At 39.8% G+C, this 22,649-nt stretch overlaps 2 protein-coding genes across 15 annotated transcripts in view; one reads left to right on the forward strand and one right to left on the reverse strand.

Moving 5' to 3' along the window:
- The window catches only part of bptf (bromodomain PHD finger transcription factor), a 152,647-nt gene extending 150,489 nt beyond the window's left edge, over window positions 1–2,158 (forward strand). For all 14 annotated transcript variants that reach the window (XM_060844739.1, XM_060844746.1, XM_060844740.1 and 11 more), the window contains one exon: window positions 734–2,158. In XM_060844739.1, the coding sequence (XP_060700722.1) occupies window positions 734–746 (13 nt within the window). In that variant the 3' untranslated portion in view covers window positions 747–2,158. The remainder of the gene's footprint in view (window positions 1–733) is intronic.
- A 7,402-nt stretch (window positions 2,159–9,560) lies between these two features.
- LOC132827751 (UPF0450 protein C17orf58 homolog) lies at window positions 9,561–20,966 on the reverse strand. The gene is made up of 4 exons (XM_060844446.1): window positions 20,339–20,966; window positions 16,183–16,260; window positions 14,241–14,432; window positions 9,561–11,161 (listed from the first exon to the last, which is right to left on the reverse strand). The coding sequence occupies exons 1-4, from the start codon at window positions 20,760–20,762 to the stop codon at window positions 10,947–10,949; spliced, it is 909 nt and encodes a 302-aa protein (XP_060700429.1). The 5' UTR covers window positions 20,763–20,966; the 3' UTR covers window positions 9,561–10,946.
- Window positions 20,967–22,649: the final 1,683 nt, after the last annotated feature.

The raw sequence follows: 22,649 nt of genomic DNA on the forward strand, positions 1-22,649 counted from the left end.
TCTTTTATCTGTTTAACTCTTTTATTACCAGGAAATCTTATGTGATGTTCTTTTTCCATACATGAACTGTAATTTATGTCTGCAAGAATCTGTCTTTACCCTTTTTTATTTCCCATATACATGCAATCTCTTGGCAACATAATCAAAAGACATGTAATCAGATTCCACACATATACTGACAAAACCCTGCTGTGCAACGCCTTTGCAGCTTTCCTGCCACCATCCTGACAGCTCATTCCTTGGTTCTGTCAAATTCTATTTGATTACACTACTTTGCATCACTTTGTGTATTTTCTTAAATTGAAGTTGTGAAATAAACACCAGTTTTTGCAAAATTTGCCATTTTCCATCAATTAACACAAGAATTGTGGCTAATTATCTTTTATTGCAGCTAGTGAACATATTTTCTCCTTGCTTTGCATGTTTATGAATCTTGGGTTGGTTTATTACTTAAACAACGTTGATTGCTTGAATCACTTTGAATCACAGATTTTTTTAAGAGGGGGGAAGAAAAACTTCAGCAACTTTCATTTGTTCATCAGATTTGACATTTCATTTTCGTGTAATAACAACCAGCCATGTAAAAATGTAGATTGAATGCAGGATCATTTAGAATATAGTATTGTCAGTGTGTCTCCTTCTATATTTTGTTGATTAATTTCATTAATTTTTAACCATTCACTATTATTCTAGAAGTGTACGAATACCAAATCTGTCAATTTTTGCTCTGCAGGTCTCATTCCTAACAGATTACACTCTACTGCGTAGATTGCACTCTCTAGACTTCAAACAACAAGGAACAAACTCTTACAAAGCGTGAATAACAGGAATTGCATTCAGAGTGCAGTAAGAAGTTGATGCCACCAGAGGCAGATATACTTAGTCAGGCTTTCCTGACTGACTGACCTTAACCAGCACTGTTGTTCAAGCACCAATCAGTTAACTGAATTGGATAAAGCCCCATCTGTTTGTTAGAAACTAAAAGGGAGAGTTTAAATGAAGAGGAGAAGGAAGGAAATTTGAAAACATTTGTAAAGAAGCCACCTTTTATCAGCCCTGTTTGACTGTTGTTTCCTCCTTGCCTGATATGGGATGGGAAGCATGAAGCATCCTGTCCACTCTTGTTATGACAGGGGGCTGGCTTCAATTTTCCCAGCGAAGTTCATCACCACAGTTCTTCAGTGAAGAAGCTGGCTGCAAGCTGTCTGTAATGAAACAAACATGTTTAAATTTGACAGCTGTATTTATTTATTACTGAGAAAAGATGAAGCTTTCTTTTTTAGAATCTGCTGCCCTTGTTTGTCAACTAATTATGTGCTTTTTTTCTTATTGATATGAAAAGACCCAACTTGCAATAAGTTGGTCTTTTTTATGTAATTGCTGTAGGTAACGGTGAGTGATAACCCTCGATCCTTTCTTTCTTTGAAAGGAGTTGTTTCACATGCACGCACGCACGCACACATACACATGCACACACACATACAGATACATGTGAGCACAGCGGAATGGGATCCAGCAGCAAGTTTTATTTTCCTAACTAATCTGACCGAAGTGGAGCTCCACGTGACCACTGGCTGAGCGGTCTTCAGGATTGACTTCAAAGTTAAGACTGCCACAGTGGCAATGAGGCAGCACCAAACAACTATCAATCACTCTGCAGAAATTTGATAGACTGAAATAAACGGTGTGTACTGAAGTTATCTTGTATGTAAACATTTTGTCAGATGCTGAATTTTTTTTTTGTTTTTTTGTATTAAGGTTCAGAAATATTGATGTATATGAAAACAATAAATGGAGGAAACCATTATCTCCCACTGAGAAAATCCACAAGTGTTTCTGTATGTGCTTAAAATGACCCATTGTGAGACTTCAGGTCTCTTCCCAAGAATTCTAACAAAGGAAATAAAATTTGGAAATGGTGCAAGGACACTTTAAATTTGAAATGCTGCATATTGTATGCATTTGTATTGAGTTTTTAAAAAAAAAGGGGAACTATGGACTAACTCTCGAGTTGTGAAATACTGCACATCTCATCACCACATCACAGTATTTCTGTACTATTTATTCATATCTACAAACTTATTTGTTTTGAGTAATGTTGCAAAAAAAATCTTTCCTACCTGTAGGCAATAGATTGCTATCTATGTTTTTAACAGATTGTGGCAACTATGAAGAGTAATTCTTTTGTACTTGATAGGACATTTCATCCTAGACAATAAAGTAATGTTTTTGACATCAACTTTGGTGTCATCTTTTTCATCACATTGAAAGCATACATAAATTTGGGACATTTTGCCATTAATTTTTATTCATGGCAATTTGGCAAAAGAGGCTTTCAATAGTTTACCCTGGTTGTGGTGTTAAAAACCGTGTTAACGAACAAAAATAGAAACATGCTCGCTCTTTGGTTTAACTTTGAAGTGCTCAAGTCAGACTAGTAAGAAAATAATTCCTTGTTTTTTTTCTCTGTCAAATATATTGAGAGAAGCTTGCTTGCTTTGAGCTGTCTGAAAACCTAAAATCAGGAGAATAATTATGTATGGCGAGCTCTATATTTGGAAAGACAGATCCAAAAGTTGACTGCATTTAAATCTTCACTTAACAGCTATACATCTCAGTGTTGTTCTAAATGAGCTTCTGATTTAATGAAAGAAGAGAATTGATATTTCCATTTTTAAAAAATCCTTGAATTTGCTCAACAGCCTAGTGTTATGTTAATCTGCAGGAAGAGAATTGAACCATGGGCGACATGTCTGAATGGAACAGGAATAAACTGTGGGAAACTAAAGTGTTTCCTGTACAGAAGAGAATTGCAAACCCTGCATGCAGATGACATCAGGTTCAGATGTGATATGCTCCATGAATGAATAGCAGGCACGAATTGCTGGCAAGTCTCGAACATGAATGGCCATTTGAGCAAGGAACCCAAAGCACTTACCTGTACCTGTGGAACTGCTCTCATTTCAGTATCTTCATGAGATGACAAATTAATGGTTGCAGCAAAAAACTTAAAATGCATAGCCATGTCCAAACCTGTGAAGATACTTTAAAAAGTAATAAAGGAATGAAAGTTGCCAGCCATCTTTCCTGGTTTCAACATTGTTTTGCTGATTTCAGTTAAAATGCCAGTCAGGCCAGATGACTTTACGCTGCTACAGACTGATCAGGAAGATCCAGGAGCTTAAATTTCTATGCCTATCTTGGTGCTGATCTAACTGAGCTATAACTTTATATATAAAGTATTTTCTACTTTTTCTGCCCCATCACTTGCTTCCTTTTAAGCTTTGAAAATGTTCTGCTGAACTTAATTTCTTGCTTGGTGCTAAAAACTTTTTTTTTCTTTCAAAAAAAGCACTAGTCCAGAAGTCAGGAGAAAATTTTTGCAAGATGTAGTAATCTGACCTGAAAACAAATTTGGAAATGAGAGTGGGTAAGACAGCATCTTTGGAGAGTCGACAAGCTAATGTTGTGATCTCCAGCATTTGTTGTTTCTAATCCTGAAATGGCTTGTTTGTACAGATGAAGTATTGACTTCGTCTACATGTTAGACAAGTAAATGCAAGTTTTCAGGAATTCCATATTCATTTTTGATCATTCATGGGATGAGTGTTGCTGTCTGGGGAAGCATTTATTGCCCATCCCTAATTAGGGCAATTAAGAGTCACCAATTGCAGTGGGTGGAGTCACATGTAGGCCAAACCAGGTAAGGATGGCAGTTTCCTTCCCTAAAAGACATTAGTGATCCAGATGGGTTTTTCTGGCAATCAGACAATGGTCTCTTAATTCCAGGTTTTTATTGAATTCCAGTTCAAAGGTGGGATTGGGACCCAGGTCCCCAGAACACTAACTGAGTCTCTGGATTAACAGTCCAGCAATAAAACCATTATGCCCTCTTTTTAAAGTAGAAATTATGCATTCAAGGTGTTGTCAACAATATGTTTAGGTAATGTGTGTGACCCTTAACTTAAACCACACCTCCACTAATTGGTGTAGGTTTTTTAAAATTTGTTTATAGGATATGGGTATCGCTGTCAATGGATAGCATTTATTGCCATCCCTAATTATGCTCGAAGTTGGTGCAGAGCTGCCTTCTTGAACCACTACGGTCCTTGGAGAACATTCACGGTCATTGTTAGGGAGTTCCAGGGTTTTTGAACAAAGGAAAGTGAAGAATGATAGAATTCTGAATTAGGATGGTGTGGTGCTTGGAGAGGATCTTGTATGCGGTAATGTTCCAATGCATCGCTGGCCTTGTCCTTCTAGGTAATACAGGTTACAGATGTGAAGGTGCTTCTACAGTCTTGGTGAGGCATTCACGTGCGCCCTCGAGTTCAATTCTTCAATATGAATTAGAAATCCCTAACTAATCCTGAGCCTTATTGATTTGAAATTCTTTAATTTATATTCTCTCCCAAAGAAGCTCATCCTTTCTAAGAGTCACAATTTTGTGTCTACTCTGACCATTCAGTGATGATGGAAAATCAATAGCTCGAGACGTAGGATTCAACACAAAAGGGATTATGACAGCAGTAAAACCTAGTCAGGTCCTACAATGGAAAGACATGGAAGCGCAGACCTAGGAACAAATGATGAGCATCGAGAACACTGGGTAGAGTTCCAGTAACCATACTACAATAGAGATAGCCAGATTAAGGTAGGCTGATCTCTATCTTAAAATATTTAGAGATGTGAAAAATGGCTAAAGAGCCAAGGATCATTAACTCTGGCAAAGACATAGTTAAGGCAAAAGATTCTTCAAATTATATAAGAAACTAATAGGTATCAGATGCTCCTTTCCACCCCAAATTACCCTTTGTTCCCTTACTGGTTATGGAAAATAATGATGTGTTGGGTTGTGGGGAGGAGAAATGTGTGTGGCAGAGACTGATTTAATAAATGGTTTGTATCCACTGAATTAGTTTACAAGTGGATTCTTTAATGCACGTGATGTTATTGTTACAAACAACTCAAAAGATTACTTTCAAGCTTCAGTTGATAACAAAAAAAATTGCACAATTTTTCATTTGGGTTAGACCACAGTTCCCATTAGATATCGAGTAACAGTTTCTTTGATCTTTCTAGGTTTGAGTGAGGGACTCCCACAAGGTGTAATAATTTTAGGGATTGTAACTGCTGAAATGTTTTAAATCACTTCAATAGTGACGGAGGAAATGGGGGTCATAACCTTGAGCTTTTTATTCATCCAAAGGTTAAATGTGACTGTAGGGGTCATTAACTGCACATTTAAGGGAACATGATCCTAAATTCTCTCCTCCAATAATTGAGAATCTAACCAAATCCCCCTGTTGCTGGATAAGTGCCATAAAGATTTAAAGAGAAAAAAAGCTTTCGGTTAATTGACACGTTGGAAATAGCAGCATGAAAGTAAACAAGCTAGTGCGTTGCAGAAATTAAAATCTCTTGAAATAAAACTGTTGATGGTGAAATTAAAGCAACTTGGCGTTCTTCATCTATCAGACATACTCAAGCATCTGATTCTCTTGTCATGAGATATTTAGTCATTGGTGTACCTAGTTGCAAGATAATTACAAAATTAATGCCCAGAGGTAAAATGTGAATTTAATTTACTCTCTCTGATTTTTTTTGAAGAGACTCATGTAGTTTTTTTTTCCCAAAAGTGTGTATCTTTTTAGCTTAGGTTGCTCCATTTTTAGTTTCATAATCCAAAGGCAAAGTGCTTTTATACAGTTTCTGTACAAAACAGTATCTTCCATTCTCATGTCAGAGATTATCACTTCTATGGCTGAGTGCATTGATTTTGCTCATTGGTTTATCAGTTTTATCTAAATATTCGAATACACTTCGGCAATCTGCTTCTTTGGATATTTTCACTTCAGCCTGGAGTATTGTCACCTGATTCCCTTAGACACTATTGCTTTACAATACATTGCCCACTTGCCTAAAGATAGATTAGATTAGATTAGATTACTTACAGTGTGGAAACAGGCCCTTCGGCCCAACAAGTCTGCACCGACCCGCCAAAGCGCAACCCACCCATACCCCTACATTTACCCCTTACCTAACACTACGGGCAATTTAGCATGGCCAATTCACCTAACCTGCACATCTTTGGACTGTGGGAGGAAACCGGAGCACCCAGAGGAAACCCACGCAGACATGTGGAGAACGTGCAAACTCCACACAGTCAGTCGCCTGAGTCGGGAATTGAACCCGGGTCTCAGGCGCTGTGAGGCAGCAGTGCTAACCACTGTGCCGCCCAAAGAAGAAAATTAGGATAGATTTGGAACTATGCAAATAACTTGTGTTCCTTCAGATTTTCCAAGGTTTCTTGTGTTATTATAGGTGCAAAATATTAAGTTTCTAGATGGCTGGGAACAGTTACGTTTATCAACTTACGTGGTTTTGAGACAGAAAAATGTCAATGTTCCCCAAGTATTTGATGATCTGATCTCAGCCAATGCAGTAGTAAAACTGCACAGTTAAGAATTAGTTAGAACCCCTACAGTGTGGAAACAGGCCCTTTGGCCCAACACGTTCACACTGACCCTCCAAAAGAGCATCTTACCCAAATCCATTCCCCACCACTATATACATTTATCCCTGAACTCTATGGGCAATTTCACATAGCCAATTTGCCTAACCTGCGCATCTTTGGATTGTGGGTGGAAACCAGAGCACCCAGAGGAAACCCATGCAGCTCCAGAGAATGTGCAAACTCCACACAGTCACTCGAGGCTGGGATTGAACTTAGGCCCCTGGCGATGTGAGGCAGCGTTGCTGACCACTGAGCCAACGTGCGATCCAATTTGCTAGAATTCATGCTGATGATCACTGCACAGTCTGTGCTGATCTCAGGTGTGTATGTGAAGCCTATTGAATTCAGCAATACTGATGTCTGTTGTCCAGCAATGTTCCCTTTTCTTTGCCCCGGTACATTTATTACTGTGTTACCTCTGGGCATTAATTTTGTAATTATCTTGCAAATGTAGGTACACCAATGACTAAATATCATGACGCGAATCAGATGCTTGAGTATGTCTGATAGCTGAAGAGCGCCAAGTCATTTTAATTTCAACATCAACAATTTTATTTCAAGAGGTTTTAATTTCTGCAACTCACTAGCTCGTTTACTTTCATGCTACTATTTCCAATGTATAAATTAACTGAACGCTTTATTTCTCTTTAAATCTTTGCTTTATGGGCAATGATATGCATATTAAGTTGAATGCTTGTTATGGATAGTCTGCTTGCACTGTGCAGTACTTATGCAGAGAATAGAGAGGCCATGAGTATTGTATCAGCACTTCTGGAGCTGAACCTTACCTTTACTGTACCCTGTGCAATATAAGCATTTTCAGCACTTAATTTAGGAAGAGTGTCAAATACATGGTGCGAATGTTGAAGACATTTACTAAGATAGGATGTGATATGAATTTATTATGAAGAGAGAATAGGAAAATATTAGATTTGCAAGGCATTCCAAATTACTGAGGAGTTGATGAGAAAGAAAAATTGACAACAAATTCATCCATTGGTCAATGATTTAGTAACTCTCAGGTAATGAATGTTGGGGAAAAGTTTGAAAAAAATTTAAAATGTGACTGAAAGAATAGCTCTTTGGGACATCAAAATATTTTTCTTACAGATGTAATTTGTACTGTTTCTCCATTATGGGTGTTAAGGATTTTGTAACTCTTTATTGGAGCAATCGAGTATCCACCCTTCTGCAACCGACATGCCACCCATTTCTGATGCTTCCTTTCCTTGACCTTTCTGTCTCCATTTTGAGAAATAAATTGTGCACTGCCATCCACTACAAAGCTACTGACTCCCATAGCTACCTTCACTACAGCTCTTCAACCCTCTTCTTCCTGTAAAGATTTCATCCCATTCTCCAATTTCTTTTGCCTACGTTGTATCTGTTGCCACCTTCCAACACAGTGCAGCTAACATGGCTTTCGTCTTAACCATGGTTTCCCACCCAATGTGGTTGAACAGGCCCTCAACCGCATCTGACCTATCACCCATGCTTCCACCATTGCCCCCGCCCATCACTCTCAACAGTTGATCGGGTTCCCCTTGTCCTCACTTTTCAATCCTCCAACCTCTGCATTCAAAGGATTATTCTCTGCCATTTCAGACAACTCCAGCAGAACACCACCACCAAATACATCTTCCCCTCAATATCCCATCTGTATTTCGCAGGGATTGTTCCCTCCAGGACACCCTTGTCCTTTCCACAACCACCACCCTACCTCCCCAAGGCACCTTCCCATGTAACTGTAGAAGGTGCAACACCTGCCCCTTCACCACCTCCCCGTTCACCATCCAAGGGCCTAAATAATCTTTCCAGGTGAAGCACCATTTCACCTGTACCTCTTCCAATCCTGTATATTGTATTCACTGCACCAAATGTGGTCTACTCTACATTAGAGAAACCAAACGCAGACTGGGTGACTGCTTTGCAGAACACCTCCGATCTGTGTGCAAGCAGGACCCTAACTTTCCCATAGCTGGTCACTTTAATTCCAGTGAATCACAACACAAACTGGAGGAACGATATCTCCTCTTCAGACTCAGTACTTTACAGCTTTCTGGACTTAATACTGAGTTTAACCCCTTCAAATTATGAACCATTTCTTCCCTTTTTTTATAACTTGCATTCCGTTATCATATCCTCTCTCCCTTCCTTCCACCCCACAGGGACTGTCGGTCTTTTCAGGTCTAGCAATTAGACACACTATTGTTCTGCCATTCTTGCATTCCGATCACTTAACCTGAACTATTGACATCTTTTGTCCACCAGCACCTTGCACCCACTACCTCCACACACCCCAAACCTCCCCCCCCCCCCCCCCCCCAAAACTATAGCGTAAATGCTGTCCCTCCACACTTTACTTCAGCTCTGAAGTCATCCAGACTCAACATTAGCTTGCTCTCTCTCCATGACTGCTGTCTGACCAGCTGATCGCCAGCATTGGTTGTTCTCAGTACAGATTCCAGCATTTGCAATAATTTTTTCCTAAATATCTACCCAAACTATTTTGTGACAACCTGTCCCAATCACCCAGGGCAATACACCTACAGCCATGTCCCTTCCAGCTGTGGTACTTTGGCCACTAAAGCAATATTCTAAACATAGAATGATGAACTGTGTGTGGGAAAAAGCCTTTGTGGTTGCTAATGTCTATTTCCACCAGATGCTCTCCAGGCCAATAAATTGTATATCGAACAACAACTGCTGAGATAAAGAACTCTATAGGTGTGGAATATTCCATCTCAGCACAAGTAGCTGCTGGAGAGGTGGGGTTTGACCTGTTAACCCATCCATCTCTGTGGAACAGTTGCTCAAATGACTGATCCTAGAACAGCAGAAGCTGTGAAGGTGGCTAGCCCCAGTTGTAAACAGAAATGTAGTGTTAGGAGATTACAGTGGGGAGAAGTCAGGAATGAGCAGGAGTATGAAATATAGCACATGAAAGCTTTTCTTGAATTGTATCAAAATATGGCTAAACAGCAAGCAAAAAAGACATTTAATGTGAGATAAATTAATATTTGCTATTAAAAATAACTCTTCCTTGAAAGCTTTTTTTATTGTATACTTAATTTTTTAAAAAGCACTCTGCTGCCTGGGTATTTGAATAATGGTTGCTCATCTGTCAGTCTGCATTCTTCTTGTGTCCAATGCATATGGAGAAAATTTTCTCCATGATCTCCAGGGACTCTGGGGAAATAGTTACAATCCCGACCTAGTGGAGGACCCTGAAACATCAGCCTTTAGATAAACAATTCAATGTAAAAAGCAGCCAGGCTGCACCCATTCCAGATGCTTTGATCTCCTGGAAACAGCCGTTTCCCAGAGGAAGAGGAATGATTGTTACTTTCTCACAGTCTCTACTTTTCATGTCTTCTTCCTTTCACTGGGAAGTGTTTTTATTTTCTTTAAGCACAGCTATCAGAAGGGCAAGGATATACTGGAATGCTGAGTGAAGTTCGACTTATACATTGCAATGTGTGCATTGAATGAGGCATGTTGTCTTCAACTGCACAAACTGGATTTGCTAAACTGATAGAAATCCAATCCAGGATTTGCCCTGAAAAGACTTAATGCAACTACTTTAAAATACAGTGGTACTTGACAAGAGTACAGTTTGTTGAAGAGCTTTCCCCTCTTGAAAGCATTGAACCTTTCTGGATATAATTTAATTGATGCCAACGATCTCTTCTCATGCTGCTGTATCCCACTTAGCCATTCAGTTGTGATGAGGTGGAGGGGGCCATCACAGGGAGTCCAATCAGTCAATATCTGTTTGAGCTTGTTCTATTTCTGGCACATGGCACTGGATAACAATGAAGAGGAGAAAACCTAGTTGATATTGTCTCCCAGTTCTAGCCTGGGTTGCTAAGGCCAATTATAGCACCCTTACAGATGAGCTGAAGGGGTAGACTAAAATCTAAAACAACGTTGAAGGGTGATCTTAGAGGTTTATAAAATCATGAGGGCCATGGATAGGATGAATCGCCAAAGTATTTCCCCTAGGGTGGGGGGATCCCAAACAAGAGGACAGGTTTAAGGTGAGAGAGGAGATATTTTACAAAGGACCTGAGGGGGTAACCTTTTCATGCAGAGGATGGTGCATGTATGGAATGAGCTGCCAGAGGAGGTGGTGGAGTCTGATGCATGTAGAATATTTAAAAGGCATCTGGATGGATATGTGAATAGGGAGGGTTTGGAGTGGTATGGGCAAAATGCTGACAAAGAGGACTAAGTCCGATTGGGATGTCTGGTTAGCACAGACAAGTTAGACCAAAGGGTCTGTTTCCATGTTGTATGATTCTTTGACTCTACATATATTATAGAACATTTTAAGTACAATGAGCTACATTCATTAATAATAGCAAACAACAATACTACACTACTTGTCATATTGTTACAGAAAACGTAAAGTACACACTGGCCCATTTCAATTCTGCTGAGATCTGAAAAATGCACTTCCACATTTCCCATCACGTGCTAACTGGACTCTCTGGTCCCTCTTTCTGTTATATCGTCTCACATAGCTGCTGCTCTTAACCAGTCCATCTCCTGGCTTTAGTCTCCCAGAAACATGTTCTTGGGCCCAAGTGGGTAGAATGTATCTCCTGTGATAAATTAGGCCCATCAGGATGTATTTACCACCTAAGAAGCAATATACAGAAAGATTGTTAGAAAAATGTTGTAATCTATTCCCATATTATTCTATTTATTTTAACCCCAGTTTTCCTACTGGTAGATCAGCCACGATCTAACTGAATTGTGGAACAGGCTCAGGGGATAGCATAGCTCACTACTGTCCCTACTGTCCCTTGAATGCATTAATGTGCTTGCACAAGTGTTTCCAGTTCATTTCTCAAGAAAATCCATTACTGGCAGGCCTGAAATAATGCCCATTTTCTTACAAGGTATAGTCAATGGGATTTTGAATGTGATAGATAAGAAATTGTTTTGGATAATTGAGAGCAAATGCACACTCCTTAATGTTGTACATTATGAATTTTAGATGTTTTTGCTGCTGGAGAATTAAATGCTTTACATTTTGAGTACGTCATGGATGTTAAAGATTACCAGGTGTGCTGGATCACACCTTCAAACAGAATAAAGCCATTCTCCTATGCGATTTCCGAGCATCCGCAGTTTGAAGAATTTCCACCATTCGTTGCTGAGTTCATGATTTGAAATAAAAGTTGTTCTAATTTTGTGATGATTTGTGAAGTTCTTTAGTTTTTTTCCAAAATATATTGAAATATGTTGAAGATTAATTTCTGAACTTTACAGTGGATATCTGAAGGCTTACCAGGGTTACCCCAGATAGTGGTAGTTGAATCAAAAATAACTTCAAAAAGAACACAAATTAAAGGTTTCCATGTTGATTAGTAAGGTTGACTCCAAGCTGGGCATTACCAGAGAAACAGACGTTGGTGATCTGACTAATATTTCAGATATGTGGTAAATTGCTGTTTTGCCTGATACATGATCTAAAACATGATTTGGTGAGTAGTGATTAACTGCAAATTTGTGAATGTGTTAGCATGGTATAATTGATCTTTGTCCTGCTATGTAAATTTTTAAACTGGTAATTTACATAAATTAATTACAGATAGATTACTGTCCAGAGTAATGCCATTAAGGAGATAGGTGCCAGAAATAGATGGCAGAGCCTTTGACTTTGATCTTAATGTCGTCATTTTCTACAGGAATAGCGCCGGAAGACTAGAGGATAGCAAATATTGTTCCCTAAGGGGGTAGAGACAACCCTGGTAATTGTAGACCAGTGAGCCTTACTTCAGTTGTGGGTGAAGTGTTAGAAAAGGTTATAAGTGATAGGATTTATAATCATTTAGAAAGGAATAAGTTGATTAGGGACAGTCAACATGGTTTTGTGAAGGGTAGGTCGTGCCTCACAAACCTTATTGAGTTCTTTGTGAAGGTGACCAAACAGGTGGATGAGGGTAGAGCAGTTGATGTGGTAAGCTATTGTACAAAATACTGAGGCATGGGATTGAGGGTGATTTAGCAGTTTGGATCAGAAATTGGCTAGCTGAAAGAGACAGAAGGTGGTGGTTTATGAGAAATTTCATCCTGGAGTTCTGATTTGGAGATGCCGGTGTTGGACTGGGGTGGACAAAGTTAAAAATCACACACAACACCAGGTTATAGTCCAACAGGTTTAATTGGAAGCACACGAGCTTTCAGAGCAGCGCTTCCCATTAAACCTGTTGGACTATAACCTGGTGTTGTGTGATTTTTAATCCTGGAGTTTAGTTATCAGTGGTGTCCCACAATGATCTGTTTTGGGGCCACTGCTGTTTGTCATTTTTATAAATGATATGGATGAGGGCATAGGAGGATGAGTTAGTAAATTTGCAGATGACACTAAAGTCAGTGGAGTTGTGGATAGTACCGAAGGATGTTGCAGGTTACAGAGGGACATAGATAAGCTGCAGAGCTGGGCTGAGAAGTGGCAAATGGAGTTTAATGCAGAAAAGAGTGAGCTGATTCATTTTGGAAGAGGCAACAGGATTAAAGAGTACTGGGCTAATGGTAAGATTCTTGGTAATGTAGATGAACTGAGAGATCTTGGTGTCCATGGACATAGACCCCTGAAAGTTGCCATCCAGGTTGCTAGAGTTGTCAAGAAGGCATACGGTGAGTTAGATTTTATTAGTAGAGGGATTAGGTTTTGGAGCCATGAGGTCATGTTGCAGCTGTACAAAACACTGGCACAGCCGCAGTTGGAGTATTGCGGACAGCCCCGGTCACCACATTATAAGAAGGATGTGGAAGCTTTGGAAAGGGTTCAGAGGAGATTTACTAGGATGTTGCCTGGTATGGAGGGAAGGTGTTACGAGGAAAGGCTGAGGGACTTGAGGCTGTTTCCATTAAAGAGAAGTTTGAGAGGTGACTTAATTGAGATATAGAAGATAATCAGAGGGTTAGATAGGGTGGTCACTGAGACTCTTTTACCTTGAATGGTGATGCACAAGGGAACATAACTTTAAACTGAAGGGTGATAGATATAGGACAGATATCAGATAGTAGTAGGGGTGTGGAAGGACCTGCCTGCAATAGTAGTAGACTCGCCAACTTTATGGGCATTTAAGTGGTCATTGGACAGAATAAGGATGAAAATGGAATAGTGTAGGTTAGATGGGCTTCGGATTGGTTTCAGAGGTCAGCACAACATCAAGGACTGAAGGGCCTGTAATGCAATGTTATGTTCTATGTTCCTCTCTTCCAACAACATATTCCAGTTCCGGCTGCAGAAGTGTACTAGTCTTGCATTTTTGCAATATCAAATTAGGGATACGTATTGGACTGTGGACTTACTGGGAAATAAACTTACTGATAAAATTCACTTAATGTTGCATTTTCATTGCTAGCATGACATTATTCTAGTCCTACCTGACCATAGGGCTGCTCTCTCAGAGGGAGATGACTGATAGTGGTTTGACCTGAGGGTCACTACCCCTGAGGTAAGTTTGAAAAGGGAGTCCTTCCTGACAATACAGTTATCCAGGAATTGAACCCATAAGTGCTCATGCCACTGTACATTGCAAACCAACCATTCAGCCAACCAAGCTAACTAACCCCAACAAGATGGTGTTTAACCTAGATCTTAGTGAATGAACTTACTGATCTAACTGCATCAGCTAAATTTCCTACAAGTTCCCAACCCCTATAAACATTTGTGCAGTATGATCAGGAATATTGGACTCACCAAACTTCAAGTCCGGACACAATCTTCTACAGTTGAAAGTGTCAACAACAAGAATATGCACTTTGAAGAAGAATCCATCAGGCGTGACATATAATCGACTCATGCGATAGAATCCATCGCTGTCTACCAATAATGTCACCAGACGCAGCCCTTTACCAAGGGTCACTATATCATGGACTATACCACTGATTGCTGTTGAAAGATTGAATACTGTCACTGCATTAAAGAATTGAGCTGAAGTAGCCAGCCATGGCATTTTCAGTTCTCATGTTCAGTTTATAAAGAATAATAGCAGATTTAAGAAAATATTAAAAAGTTAGCAGCAATATTTAAAACATGCTTTAAAATAGGAAAGAATTCCAATTGAACAAGGTATCAGTCAGCATCTGAAAAATGAAAGCTAGTGTTTTGGATGTCTACGAAACAGTAAGCTATTATTCTGTTTCTACTGACTAACTTACATGTATATTCTCATGATTTGGAAGAGCTGGTGTTGGACTGGGATGTTGCTTCTTCATCAGGTGGTTGTGGAGCAGGACCATAACACACAGAATTTACAGCCAGTCATTTGGCTGAAATCTAAGTTTGTTTAATATATTTCAGCTACATGACACATTTGCCAGAAATTCTGTGTCTTATGGTCCTGCTCCACAAAACCTGATGCAAAAGCAGTGTTTTGAAAGCTAGTGCTTCCAAATAAACCTGTTGGACCACGACCTTGTGTTGTGTGACTTTTAACTATATATTTTCAGCATTTGCTATTGTTATTAGCTAGGAATCTGTATGTAAGGTTCACAAAGTGTTGTAAAATAATACATGAAATTAAGAGCGTTTATGATTATGGTACACACTACAAGCTTTATCTTAAGCCGAGCATCTTCACCATACACAGTACCATGAACAGCTATGTTGCAGGATGGAGACACAAATTCTCCAAGAGAGTGTCACGTCTTTTTGTTGTCAGGGTGAGAGGGTGCAGACTGAAGTAAAGTATGGGAAATGAGAAGACCTGACAGTTGCATAGCATTTCATTGCAGCTGCACATTTTAGATAATAAATTTTCATGGCACAAATAAATCTTTGTGTTTTCCCTGAGCTTCTAAAAATCTAAGCTATATTATTGTTTTGATCAACGCTTCAAACAACCTTATGAAATTCTCCCTGTCTTAGCCCAGCTCTCACAAGCCTCCAAGTTTCCTCTCTAACGTTCTTTCCAAGGTTCAGCAATCACTTTCTTCACCAAAATGTCATCCAACCTCTGCTCTGAATTGCTTCTGACATTAACCTGTTCAATTCCTTTGAGGAATCTCTTCAACATATTCATTATCCTCTTTGGGAAATGCTTAACTTTCAGCTATCCATTCATCTTTTGTTGTTTCAAGTTAAGCTGATACATCTGTTACATTCAGTTATTAATTTGTGGTCACAGAATCAATGAATGATGTTACTAGTGTTCATCCTATCTGCAAGTATCAGCCTAAGTCTGTTGAGCTCCTCTCTAATCGCATTGTGTGTATACCTTCACCAAACTATCTGCAATGATTCAAGAAGGCATCACATCACCTTCTCAGGGGCAACCAGGGATGGTACAGTACATGCTGGCACACTTTTGCCTTTGGAAATTGAGAAAAGCAATATTTCTAAACCCTTAACACTATGGCAGTCCCAGTCTATGTTTGGAAAGTTAAAATCCCCTACCATAACCACCCTATTATTCTTACAGATAGCTAAGACCTCCTTACAAGTTTGTTTCTCAATTTCTATTTGGGGCTCTAAAATACAATCCTGATAATGCAAAATAAATTGTACATTCCCACCCACCCCATTTCTAATTGCCACCACTGAAACGAAGGATACCAGATCACAGATTATACCCCAGCATATATTTTTTCAGCCATGGAATGTAGACAGAAATGACATTTAAACCTCAATCTATTCTTACCAAACTCACTGTTGCAGTAGAATTCTTTTTCATTCTTTTCCTTTCTGCATTCGATTGAACATAACTCTTTACTGTAATCTTTGAAAGAAGCAAAGAAAAGCTTGATTAATTAATGAAATGATTCAGGCCTCACATCTGACAAAATATTACATACCTTTATAAAGCATCTTTCATGCACTTAACATGTTACTAAATGCTTTATAATTATAAAATCAGAGTCATAGATTTATACAGTATGTAAATAGACGAATCAGTCCAACTAGTCCCTACCAATCTGACCTAATTCCATTTGCCAGCATTTGGCCTAAATCCCTCCAAACCCTTCCTTTTCATATACCCATTCAGATGCCTTTTAAATTTTGTAATTATACCTGCCTCCACCACTTGCTCTGGCAGCTTGTCCCACACATGCACCAGCCTTTGTGTGAAAAAGTTATCCATCAGATCCTTTTTAAATCTTCCCCTCTCATCTTAAATCTATGCTCTCTAGTTTTCGATTCCCCTACTGTTGGAAAATGACCTTGGCGATTCAGTCTATCGATGCCTCTCATGATTTTATAAGGTCACCCCTCAGCCTCTGACGCTCCAGGGTAAACAGCCCCAATGGCTCAAACCCTCCTTGTAAATCTTTTTTGCACCCTTTCAAGTGTAACAACATTCTTTTAGAAGGGCAACCAGAATTGTATGCGGTATTCCAAAAGTGGCCTCAACTATGTCCTGTATCGCCACAACATGACCTCCCAACTCCTGTATTCAATTTTCTCACCACCCTGTCTACCTGTGATTCCACTTTCAAGGAACTATGTACTTGCACCCCAAGTGGTTCAGTGGTTAGCACTGCAGCCTCACAGCACTAAGGTCCCAGGTTTGATTCCAGCCTTTGATGACTGTGTGGAGATTGCATGTTCTCCCCGTGTCTGCGTGGGTCCCCTCCAGGTGCTCTGGTTTCCTCCCACAGTCCAAAGATGTGCAGGTCAGGTGAATTGGCCATGCTAAATTGTCTATAGTGTTAGGTGCATTAGTCAGAGGGAAATAGTTCTGGGTGGGTTACTCTTCAGAGGGTCGGTGTGGACTAGTTGGGCCGAAGGGCCTGTTTCCACATTGTAGGGAGTCTAAAAGATTTCTTTGTTTAATTAAGTGCTTTTACAATTACTATTATTCTTAAAGTAAACAGAGGAGCTGATTTATGCACAGCACAGCCTCACAAATGGCCAAGATAAATCGCCAATTTTTAAGAAGAATGAATGATGCCCAGGACAATGGGAGAATTCCCTGCAAATAAATGAATGTGCAACAGTAATTGCAATGGCTCAATTTTAACTCCCATGTTTAAATGTGGTCTGGCTAATAGTGGTGAAATTCTTGATGAAGGGCTTTTGCCCGAAATGTCGATTTTCCTGCTCCTCGGATGCTGTGCTTTTCCAGCACCATTCTAATCTTGACTCTGGCTAATAGTGCCCTATCTGGAAACAGCAATGGACAGGCTCACTCAATTTTAACAGCCAGGTTTCAAAATACTTAGTACCCAGCTATTTAGGAAGCAGCTGCCTGACCATAAATATCAGCAGGAGGCAATGGTTTCCAACTTTGGTTAGAAACTTTAATTCTGGGAGGGAAATATTGGTCAGGCCATGGAAAGTTTGGTTAGACAGAGCGGATGGGAGATGGAGGCGGGGGGGAGGGAGGGGAGAGACATTGGGGCAGGGTGGGGGGGGGGGGGGGGTTGGTGAAAGAATCCCAAGTTTTGGAATCATGGTTTCCTGTGAGGGTGTAAGAAACATTTCCTGTTCTAGGATCAGTGGTGCTGGAAGAGCAGAGCAAAGCTTTATTCCTGATGAAGGGCTTTTGCCTGAAACGTCGATTTCGCTGCTCGTTGGATGCTGCCTGAACTGCTGTGCTCTTCCAGCATCGCTGATCCAGAATCTGGTTTCCAGCATCTGCAGTCATTGTTTTTACCTCGTTGATTTCCTGTTCTCATCAGCCCATAAATAATGCCATGTTAAAAAAAAATCACATTGTGTCTTACCTCTGCCTCATTTTTGCAGCAGGATTGACATATTGGGAAAGACCTGCTCCCTCAGTGAAGTCTTTTTAAATAGTAAATTGGCTCTGACCCCTCCATCTGGACATTTGGAGAACACTGGTGACTTGCAGGCACTTGTTGCTTGCAATTTAAAATTGTTCCTGACAAGTTTGAGAGACTGCCCTCTACTTTTCAAGGAGATGGTTTTAAGGAGCAACAGTGACAAACATTCCATCACAATGCAAAGAACTGCTATTCTTACACTTCAAAATTTGCATATTGAACAAAGAACAAAGAAAATTACAGCACATGAACAGGCTCTCCGGCCCTCCAAGCCTGCGCTGATCCAGATCCTCTATCTAAACTTGTCACCTATCTTCTAAGGATCTGTAACCCTCTGTTCCCTGCTCATTCATGTATCTGTCTAGATACATCTTAAATGGCGCTATTGTGCCCACTCCTATCACCTCTGCTGGCAACGCATTCCAGGCACCCACCACCTTCTGCTTAAACAAACAGCCAAACATTGCCCAAGCACCCTGTAAATGTTAGCATTCCAAAACAGCTATATATCACTTTAACTACAGGGTTAACGTTTCAAGTATAGTGACTCTTTATCAGAGTCACTAGACTCGAAATGTTAACTTTGCTTTGTCACCATAGATACTGCTAGACCTGCTGAGTTTCACTTGCGGTTTCTGGTGCAGTTTCAGATCTCCAGCATCCAAAGTTCTTTGTTTTATTCTGTGCCGCTTTAACTCCTTGTTTTTCCCTTTTAACTTATTGATCAATCTGTGTCAAAAGAATCACCTTAGCAAGCGGTCAATCCATGTGTAGGGAGTGTATAATTCTCCACAGGGATCAAATAGCAAAGAGTGTGTGTCATTTATTTTATATTCCACAATTAGCAGCTCAAAACTGGCAGTTGCAGAAACTGGAATTAAGTACTATTTTATTTAACTACAAGGACAATTCTGCTACGAGATGCATCTATTCCAGCATCCTTATCTGGGTGTTAGAGACTTAATAAAGTTTTGAACACTTATATGGGGTGAGGTACGTTCTGCCATTGGGCATCCCAGGGTGATCTTGGGCTATATTCTAATAATTTCTCAAGACATGCATGCTGCAAGCAGTGACCTCTGCTGAAACTCTGACCCACTTTCCCTCCCAGAGCTCAAATTTCTCCAATGAAAATTGAACATTGAAATTTGGCAGACTCTGATTGATTCTCAATTTGGGCTGTTAACTGTGATAGAATTCTCCTCTTGGATTGATGACTGCAGTTCTCACAACACTCATGAAGTTTGTTACCATCCAGGACAAAGCAGCCTGCTTGATTGGCACCACATCCACAAATATTCACTCCACCCATCCCACCACTGATGTTCAGTAGCAGCAACGTATACTATCTCCAAGATGCGCTGCAGAAATTCTCAAAGCTTCTTAAATAGCACCTTCCAGACCCTTGGCTACTGCTATCTAGAAGGGCAACAGCAGTAGATGCACGGCAAACCACCACCTGCAAGTTTCCCCCAAGTTGCACATGATCTTGATTTGGAAATATATCACTGGTATTGTTGAGTCAAAATCCTGTAACTCTCTCTCTAATGACTAGGCATCTACATACAGCAAATGGACTGCAATGGTTTAAGAAGGCATCTCATCACTACTTGCCTTAGGGAAATGAGGAATGGGCAATAAATGCTGGCCCAGTCAGCAACACCCACCCCTTGAATGAAGAAATAAACATTCAGCCTAGATATCATTAGGGGTCTACAACTGGGTGCAAAGACACTGGGTTAGGAACTGAAGCTTTATCAATCAAATTGGCCCTTTGGCCTCACAGTGGGTGCTGTCAAATTTGAGTTTTGCTGGACAATGGGATTCGAATAGTCAATGGTTGTTTAGATGGTGTGAACAGAATTGGCCAAAGGGCCTTTTTTCTTTGTGGTAGATCTGGATGACACTAAAACAGAATCACATAAGGAGATATTAGGCATATGACAAAAATCTAGACCAAAGAGGTAGGTTTTAAGGGGAGGGGAGAAGTGAAAAATTTAGGAAAGGAAATTCCAGAATAACAGTAAATGTATCAGCAATATCAGCATCAGGTAACAGCATACTAATTACCTTCTCTGAGTATGTTGAAGTGATAGAGCAAACTTGAAGGACGTCGATGGATTACAGATGATGAATTGCTTCCATTTATGAATGTTTCACTTGTTCTGTACCGTATAGTCTTTCTGGATCTGTTCTCCTCAAGATCTAGATTGTAAGATGTAGCTCTTTCTCCCTGTTTTGTTACATGATGATGGAGCTGTGTGCCCTGATGATAATTGTGGATCGGATCCACGGAAAAACTTGACTGCATGCTTTTGGCCAGAAGGTTATAGTAGATCGGTGATCTATTCAAGTTGGACTTATCTGAATATAGGCCTCGCAAGTAGTTTGATTGCCAACTTCCCTGTCTCTCAGGATGTTCTTTTGCAGTTGCCTTGTACTTCTGCCTGTCTGTGCTTTCATTCCTTTTGTGGTTTTTTTCAAAAAAACTCATGGGACTGAGTTCGCCCACTGCATGTGAGATTTCATTTTTGATCTTGTATTGTTGGTAAGATGTCTCTTCTCTCTCAAAAAAGGCATCAAGAACGGGTAGACTGGACTCCAGGTGACTCTGATTTTTGTGAGGCAATTTTGTCAGATTTACTGAAGGGTTCAGAAGCTCTGAGGAGGAAGATCTTCGATCTGTTGTTATTCCAAATTGTGGTGTGAGCTCTGTATACAGAAGACAGGGTAAATACAGAGCGACAATGCTTTTTCCACCAGTCACACTTTCAGAGAACTTTGAAATAAATTTATGAATAATTGCTTTATTGTACAATATTGCTGAAAAAAGACACTATTTGTCAAAGTTTTTCATCTTTTACTCATACTGAAAAATTTCAGCAAAATGTATCTTTTTTCAGCAAAATGTGTCTTTTTTCAGCAAAATGTGTCTTTTTTCAGCAATACAAATACAGAAGTCATGGAGTCACAAAAATCAGCAACATAAAAGAAACCCCTTGGCCCATCAAATCTGCAAAGGTTGCTTAGTCTCGCTAAGACTATGCAAAGTACTGGTCAGACTGGTGCACTGTGAACAGTTTGGTCCCCTTATTTAAGGACTGGCATTAGAGGCAGATCAGAGAAAGTTCATGAGGCAGATATGAAGGCTCTGTCTTATGAGGAGAGGTTGAGTAGACTAAGCCTGTAATCATTGGAGTTTAGAAAAATGAAAAATTATTTTATTGAAACATACAAGATTCTTAGGGGACTTAACAGGATAGATGCAGAAGCGTTGTTTACCCTTGTGGGACTGTCTAAAACCAGAGGCCATAATCTCAGAATGAGGGATCACACATTTAAGATGGAGATGAGGCGAAATTTCTTCTCTCAGAGAATTCTTTACCATGGAGGGCTGTTGAGGCTGAGTCATTAAATGTATTCAGAACTGAGATAGAGATTTTAAATTAGAAATAAAATTAATGGCTATGAGGAAAAGGCAGGAATGTGGAGTTGAGGATGATCAGAACAGCCATGGTCTCATTGATTGATGGCTCAGATTTGATGGGCTACGTGGCTTGCTTCTACTCCTGTGTTTTGTGGTCTACTTTTATTTACAGCTAATTTACTGAACTTCAATCACTCTTCATCATCCCTAAACCCTCCAGTGTTTCTCCTTCTGCCCATCCACGTCTTCTTGTTCAGTCCTCACTTTCTTCCCCCCCACTCTATATTGTACAATACAGAAGGATCAATTTTTTTATCCTCAGGGAAGGCCAGTTAGCCCACAGCAGATTGGTTGTTTGAATAAAACTACATAATTAAACCCAATCCCACGTCATTTCCAACCAGTTTTATTTTCAATTATCATTTTTTTAAAAAATCTCTCACCTTGGAAATTATCTATGAATCTGTTCCCAGCTCCTTTTCAGGCAGCCCTCCAGTCAGAACAACTCAAAAACTAATTATTCTAATTTCCCCTCTGAAGTTCTTTTAACGTTAAGGCTGTATCTTTCAGTTACTTAGAGCTGGTGGAAATAATTTCTTCCAATGTACTCTCTCAAAACCCTTTGGAACTATCTACATTTCTGTTAGTTCGAAAATTACTTTAAACTTTCGCAGTTTAAGGATCCGAGGCAGTTAGTCTTTTTTTACCCAATCATCTCAGTATCTCCATGATCATGAATATTGATACTGACAAATTAAAATTCATCTCCTTCTGTTGAGTTTTGCTTTCACGTTTAGCCCAAAATTTACCTATCAACTTGATAACAATGTTCCTGTACTCTTACAAATGGCACCTAACTCTTTAAGACCTTGCTGATGCTAATCCATGGTTTCACACACAACTCATTTCACCAATAACTGTCAGCCTGGGCTATGGTTACGAGCAGACAGAGTG

This window comes from Hemiscyllium ocellatum, chromosome 25 (assembly GCF_020745735.1).
Source record: "Hemiscyllium ocellatum isolate sHemOce1 chromosome 25, sHemOce1.pat.X.cur, whole genome shotgun sequence".
Lineage (NCBI taxonomy): Eukaryota > Metazoa > Chordata > Chondrichthyes > Orectolobiformes > Hemiscylliidae > Hemiscyllium > Hemiscyllium ocellatum.

Coding starts and splice junctions, on each gene's coding strand:
- LOC132827751 (XM_060844446.1), bottom strand. CDS start 20,762: ATGAGTTTTTTTGAAAAAAACCACAAAAGGAATGAAAGCACAGACAGG. Junction 16,261..20,338: donor CTTCAACATACTCAGAGAAG/GTAATTAGTATG, acceptor CTTCTTTCAAAG/ATTACAGTAAAGAGTTATGT. Junction 14,433..16,182: donor CTACTGCAACAGTGAGTTTG/GTAAGAATAGAT, acceptor ATCTTTCAACAG/CAATCAGTGGTATAGTCCAT.